At 56.5% G+C, this 6,000-nt stretch overlaps 1 protein-coding gene across 4 annotated transcripts in view; it reads right to left on the bottom strand.

The window, feature by feature from the left end:
* Positions 1–1,170: 1,170 nt before the first annotated feature.
* The window catches only part of LOXL1 (lysyl oxidase like 1), a 25,840-nt gene continuing 21,010 nt past the window's right edge, over positions 1,171–6,000 (bottom strand). For 2 of the 4 annotated variants that reach the window (XR_014071671.1, XR_014071672.1), the window contains 4 exons: positions 5,519–5,614; positions 4,663–4,741; positions 3,622–3,737; positions 1,171–1,509 (listed from right to left, as the gene is read on the bottom strand). Coding sequence is in view for 2 of the 4 variants with exons in the window: in XM_081551460.1 (XP_081407586.1) it covers positions 1,503–1,509; positions 3,622–3,737; positions 5,519–5,614 (219 nt within the window). In the remaining 2 variants the exon portion in view is untranslated. The remainder of the gene's footprint in view (positions 1,510–3,621; positions 3,738–4,662; positions 4,742–5,518; positions 5,615–6,000) is intronic. The other 2 variants (XM_081551460.1, XM_081551461.1) reach the window with 1 other exon arrangement.

Raw genomic sequence — 6,000 nt, 5'->3', positions numbered from 1 at the left:
CAAGACTCAGTGAGGGAAGGTGAGAGGAGCTGCAGCTGCATTCCACTCCATCTTCTGCCTGGGCTAGTGAATGGCTCAAGGGCTCCAGTGGCCTGGGGCCAGGGCCTTCTGGAAGCACAGCATGGCTCCAGGAAGACCGCCTCTCCACCCCGTCGGAGCGCCTACTTGCTCCGGGGTCCTGAGGCATGACCAGTGTGAGAGCCAAACAGGGGACCTCCTTCTCCTTCGAGGACTCTGAGTGCAGTAGGCGGGGGAGACCACAATGACCCGGAGGCGTGGTCTAACACCCTGCGGCTGACCTGCAGGAGTAGCTCACCAGCTCTCCATGCCACATGTGGGCCAGGCAGGAGAGCATTCCCATTTTACTGATGGGGAAACTGAGGCCCAGAGGTGTTGCAGGCCTTGCCCAAAGTCACACAGCCAGTGAGCAGGCCCTGGAACTCACAGCCCCTGGCTCTTGGACCAAGTTTCTTTCCCTTTGTCACTACTGTCACTGCCCTGGGAAGGAAGGGAGCTGGCAGGAGGCAGGTGGGTGCAAAGGTGTTCTGAGGGCTTGTGGGAGGAGAAGGAACAGGGGAAGTGCCTTCCTCTGCTTCTTCTGGCCCAGATCCAGGGTCCAGGAGCTCAGGGTACCGCTGCCAGGACAGGAGCGAAAGGGCCACCACCTCCATCAGCCTCTGCCAGGTAACCTCTTCTCTCTTCCCTTGCTGAGCTCCACCACTGCCCCCAGAGGCTGTCTCACTAGGTAGGCAATGTTTTCACAATGAGGGGGTGAACCCCCTCCGGCCCCTGTGAGCAGGAACTGTCTCTGACTCTAATGTGCGCTCAGTTCCACCATAGGCTGGGCATTCAGGAGGCGCTCAATATGCAAGAAAGGGGCAGGTGGCTGGTGGAGGGGGTGACTGGGTGAGAGCTGGTGGAGGATGAGATGCTTGGGGTCCATCCCCCAGCGTGTTGTGGGCCTCTCCCCGTGCAGCGGGCTTGGCGCCGAGAGACCCTATGTGGCTTCCACTGGGGGCTCGAGGCCCTCTCGGTCAAGCTGTGGTCCTGACAGGGTGGTGGCTGCCCTTTCCACATTCTGCTGCGAAGGATGGAGCCCAAGCATGTCCCCTGAGCCCAACCTAGTTCTGGTCATCCCGGCCGGCAGGCCACATGCAGAAAACCACGGAGTAGAAAAACCTTGTTTTATTCAGCCCAGGCCTGGGCAATCTTACTCTGTGGTATGGCCAAAATAAAAAAATAAAAACCAACAACCAACAAAATAACGTGGTAGGGGAGAGTTAAGTACACAGTGGGGCCTGGCATCCGGAGTCCCCGTGGTTTCGGTCCCCGTTCGCTCCCTGAGGCGGGCAGGGAAGGATGCTCCCTCGCGTCCAGCTGCCCCTGCCTGTGAGTGGGGGCTGGGCCCCTCGGCTGGGCTCATCCTGGTGGGAGGCTGCCTGGGGAGCAGGGCCTGCTTTGGGAGGTGGGAAGGTGGGCAGGCTGTATACACCTCCCCGGGATCAGGACCTAAGGAAAGAAAGAGAGCAGGTCAGCGGCAGGCTGAGGGGCAGGGAGACCTCACTCGACTGTCAGCCAGGCACCCCCCCACCGGCACCTCCCCAGCTGAGCACTTCCCCTCCACTCCCCTCAGTCATCGGGGCTCAGGGAAAGGGGCCTTGCACCCCCAGCTCTAAGAAGAGGGGTTTCATGGGCTCCCACCCAGGGCGCGGTCTGGGCAGCACACTGCTCCATGCTCTGAGCTCCAGACTGTTTTCTAGGCCATTAGCAGAGCTGCTACTGTCTGGAAATACTTTCTTATTGCTTCTCTAACTCAGTACTTTCGGAAAAAAAAAAAAAGGCCTCCTTTTTCCCCTTCAGAAACATGATTGAAACCCACAGGCGTCAGTCCCGTGGCCTTTCTGGGAACGCTCCGTCCAGCTTCCTGTGTGCTGGCCCAGCCGCCTGCCTGCGGTCAGGGTCGCGGAGACTCGCTAATGAGACCTGAGCCTCTCCAAGCACTTATGTAAAGGGCTCGGAAAGAAGGGCCTCGGCATTCCTGGTGCCCGCAGGCCCCGGGGGAGCTGCGGAGGGTGTGGGGCAGCTGCTCTGTCCACCCTGCTCAGGGGCCCAACTCATGGCGCCTCCCGGAAAATAGGGGGCTGTTTGGATGCTCCCTCCCCGGCAGCAGGAGCGACAAGAAGGCGTGTGGGCTCCCTGCCTCCCTTGTTCCCTGCTCAGCCCCCTTTCCTCTTGTGTGGCTTCTGCCTCCCTCCCGCCCGCCCCTGCTACTCCTTCCCTCAACTGCTTCCCAGAAAACATCTACTGTTTAGGTGATCCCTGGACTTTTAATGGTGGAAAGAGACAAGACCTGAGGAGCAAGAAGGTGCTGGAAACCCAGGCCTGCCAAAGGGCTAGGTTGCCAGGGATGGGGCAGGAGTCGGTCGTTCCCAGGTCACCCCGTGACCTGGATAATTCTGATCTAATCCCACTAATGAGGAACAGAATCTCTGAATTGAACCAGAGGCTACTGTTCTCACAGTGCGGTGGGGGGCTGTGAACAGTTAGCTTAGTGGTAGCAGCCAAGGGTGAAGGGGCTATCTGTAAACACACGTGGAGCCCTCACATACCAAGCCCTGACCCTGGTCACGTGCTGAGCCTTAATCCTGGTCACACACTGAGCCCTAATCCGGGTCACACTCTGAGCCCTGACCCTGGTGATACGCTAAGCCTCTCATATCTGTGAACCATTAATAAGCATGCATGTTTGGGGAAAAATGCTTCTCTGGGCCTTGGAATCCCTGCCAGTTGTCCCTTAGCTGATGGACTACAGCTCTAGAAGACTATTCTTTTTTTCTTTATTTTTCAAATGGAAGAGAGTTGCTTTGACCTGATCGTGCATTTAAAATTCACAGAGTGCGACTGCATTTCTTAATGAGTTTGTAAGCAGGTAGTCCCTCGGCAAAGTACTTCACGTGAGGAATCAGGAGAGAGGCTGAGGACAGCCAGCCCAGGCAGCTGAGGAGCCACATGCTGAAGGTCTGGGCACAGAGTTTATCAGCCCCCTCCACAACGGGGCCCAGGGGCTGATGACCGATTAGAAGTGACTCCAGCCAGAATCCCTTCTAACCTGGGACTGCTTCATTCAATCCACCTTACAGGGACACTAAGGCTCACACAGCTGCCATTCACTGAGCACCAGTGTGAAGGGTGCTGGAACATGCAGAGACATCTGTCAGGCCTTTCAATCCACCTCTCATGCCTGCCTGGGAAGTGTCGAAGAGAAAAAAGTTCAGAGAGGTGAGGTGAGCTGCCTGAGGTCACAGAGTGAGGGAGTCACAGAACGAGGCCTGCAGAGCCCTGCACCTCCTCGCTGCCTCCTACTAGTCTCCAGTTGAGAGATGGGGGGCCACGCCCTAGATCAGCGCCCGCGGCCCGAGCGCCACCTCCATTCTGAGCACTGGGCTTGGGGTGGGCACAGACGAGCCTCCTCTTGCCCAGCCTGTGGGCTGGTCCAGCTGCAGCCGTGTGTGGCCATCAAGGTGACCCACAGGAAAGGTATCCTCTGTGTTTCAGGTGGCCCTGCCTGCTCCTCGAGTAGGAGAAGGGCTGGGGCAGGGAGAGAGGTGGGCGAACACTTACTGGACAATTTTGCAGTTTGTTGCAGAAACGTAGCGACCTGTATAGTGGATGTTGCATCTCACTACATTGTTGGTGAAGTCAGACTCCAAAACGATGTACTTTGGGTTCACATGCACCTGAAAAAGGAAGGGAACAGATGGAAAGGGATCTGATCAGGGGGCTGAGCTTCGGTCACCAAGGAAGGTGGGGAGGCAGATGGGCAGACACAGAGGAGACAAAAGAGAGGGAGACAAGGAGATGGAGGAAGACCACGCCAGACCAAGAGACGCACTGATGCAGAGATGGGAGAAGATGCAGAGACACAGAGAAGGGAAGGAAGAGACAGCTCATAGTCAGAGAAAGCATCATCAGATCACCCTTCTTGGAAGACAGAAGGCTTCCTCAGTCAGAGCTCAGGACAGGGGGCCCGGCACAGGGCGTTCAGAGCCACTGCCCCAGGGAACCCAGCAGTGAGTGAGGGGCTAAGCAGGGACCCCATGCCTGGTCTCACTATGAGGCCTGGACCCTTTTACCATGCGTGCCCATCTAGATGATCTGTTGATGGCCTGTCTGATGCCAGATGGCATCTTCTGGCCTGGAGCCCAAGGTGCCTGACACTCAACTGAGATGATGACCCAAGCATAACCTGGCTGAAGAGGAGCTGTTGGGACACAAAGAAATCTTTAAAATGTTGGAGAGGGGAGGGCTTCATTGGGTTAGGCCACACCCAGCCTTATCTGCAGAACATTTAAGAAGAGATGCAGTGATGTTGTATTTAAGTTACATTTTCAGAGGCAGGAACTGGGCATTACATGTCCTGAATCCTTGGAACCTAGAACTCAGAAAGGCTTTTGTGTGAGTTTGTTGAGTGGATGAATGAGGGAAGAAAAAAGATACCCTGAACAATGCTGGCCCTTGGGTGAGACTGAACAGAGGCCTCAACAAGCCCAGTGAGAGGTGCTCAGGACAGGGCTGCAACCAACAGCTTCTGGGTTGCTGGGTTCTGAACGCAGCTGCCTCGCAGCCCATCTTTGTGCAGTTAAAACTGCTTCCCAGGCCCACCTTCTCTGCTCTTCCTTTACTCCAGAGTAGAGAAGAGCCCAAGGAGCCCAGTAGAGTGAGCCCTGCCCCGGCTTTGCACCTGCAAGAAAGAGGCTAAGATTTGGCTTCCGCAGGTGAGGTTGTGATGACCTGGCCCCTGCCCAGCCTGCATGGAGGCACCACGCTGGGTTCTGTGCCCCTGACGTGCTTTTCTACTTGTGCCCCCAACCAAGGGGCATTGGGGTGATCGGACATGGAGGAGGGGTTCAGGCCAGAGGGGATAAAGCCCTTGGCTTTGCAGGGGGTCCTGTGAGGAGCTGTGTCTCAGGGAAGGGCAGTGTCCTCTCCCAGATGGCACAGAGCCTGCCCTGCCCACATACAGGGGGATGGACTACATGGCTCTCCAAGTCCTCTGTCACTTAGGGAAGAGAGTCACCCCCTCCTCCAGCATTACCACACCTGGGCTGCAGTTTCCTTGGCGTTTTTATGGGAAGAAGCTGGGTCTGCCTGAGACTAAGATCTTCAGATGCAAAGTGCAGACCTCAGGGGACATCATTAGTTGCAGAGCAACAGAAGTGTGAAGGAGCCTTAGCCTAGAGATACTGGCCTCCCCTTCCCCCTACACCCTGGGTTCCAGCTTCAAATACTGCTTCCCAAACAGACTTAACTCTTTCACTTCTGTTCACTTGACCCAGAATCCACCCAGCCACCTAGACCCACTCAGGTCCCCTCCTGCAGGAAGTCTACCGTGATTGCCCCATTTAGAGTACTCTTGATTGCCTGTGAGATCTAACACCCAGAGGGTGTACACCCAGAATGTGCAGCTTATGTCAGAGGTGGGGACATCAGGCTGGAGGAGTGCCTCCAGGGGCCTTACCTTGAGGATGTAGTTCCCGGGCTGTACATCGGTGATGTCAATCCACTGGCAATCGATGTCTGCGTTGTATGTGTCATAGCAGCCTGGGCTCAGGCCCTAGGAGAGGGGACAGGAGCAGAGGTTGGGGTGCTGTGCACTCCTCAGAGAGCCACCCCATGCCCACTTCAGCAGCCTGGGGCCTCCTTGCTCTGTGCTTCGTCCTGACCCTGGGCCCCGCCCCAGGTAGCTGCTCAGCATGGCTCTGCCCTGTACTAGGCCCACTGGGCAGATGGACCAGAGCAATGAGAGATGTAATAGCCAGAAGGAGGGGTGAAATGAAGTGGGGGGATGCCCGGGAGAGACGAATGGACAGAGAGACAGATAGGCAGGATAGATGGACACTCTCTGGACAGAAAGATGGATTTGGGGGCCCAGCTAGGCAAATGGAACATCAAGCCATCTAAACTTCTTTGGAATGTTCCTTTTCTTTCCATGAGTGGACA

This window comes from Giraffa tippelskirchi, chromosome 12, assembly GCF_054371585.1.
Source record: "Giraffa tippelskirchi isolate mGirTip1 chromosome 12, T2T-mGirTip1v1.2.pri, whole genome shotgun sequence".
In the NCBI taxonomy this organism is placed as follows: Eukaryota; Metazoa; Chordata; class Mammalia; order Artiodactyla; family Giraffidae; genus Giraffa; species Giraffa tippelskirchi.
The sequence above is the reverse complement of the archived record's forward strand: the minus strand, read 5'-3'. Positions and strand labels throughout refer to the sequence as shown.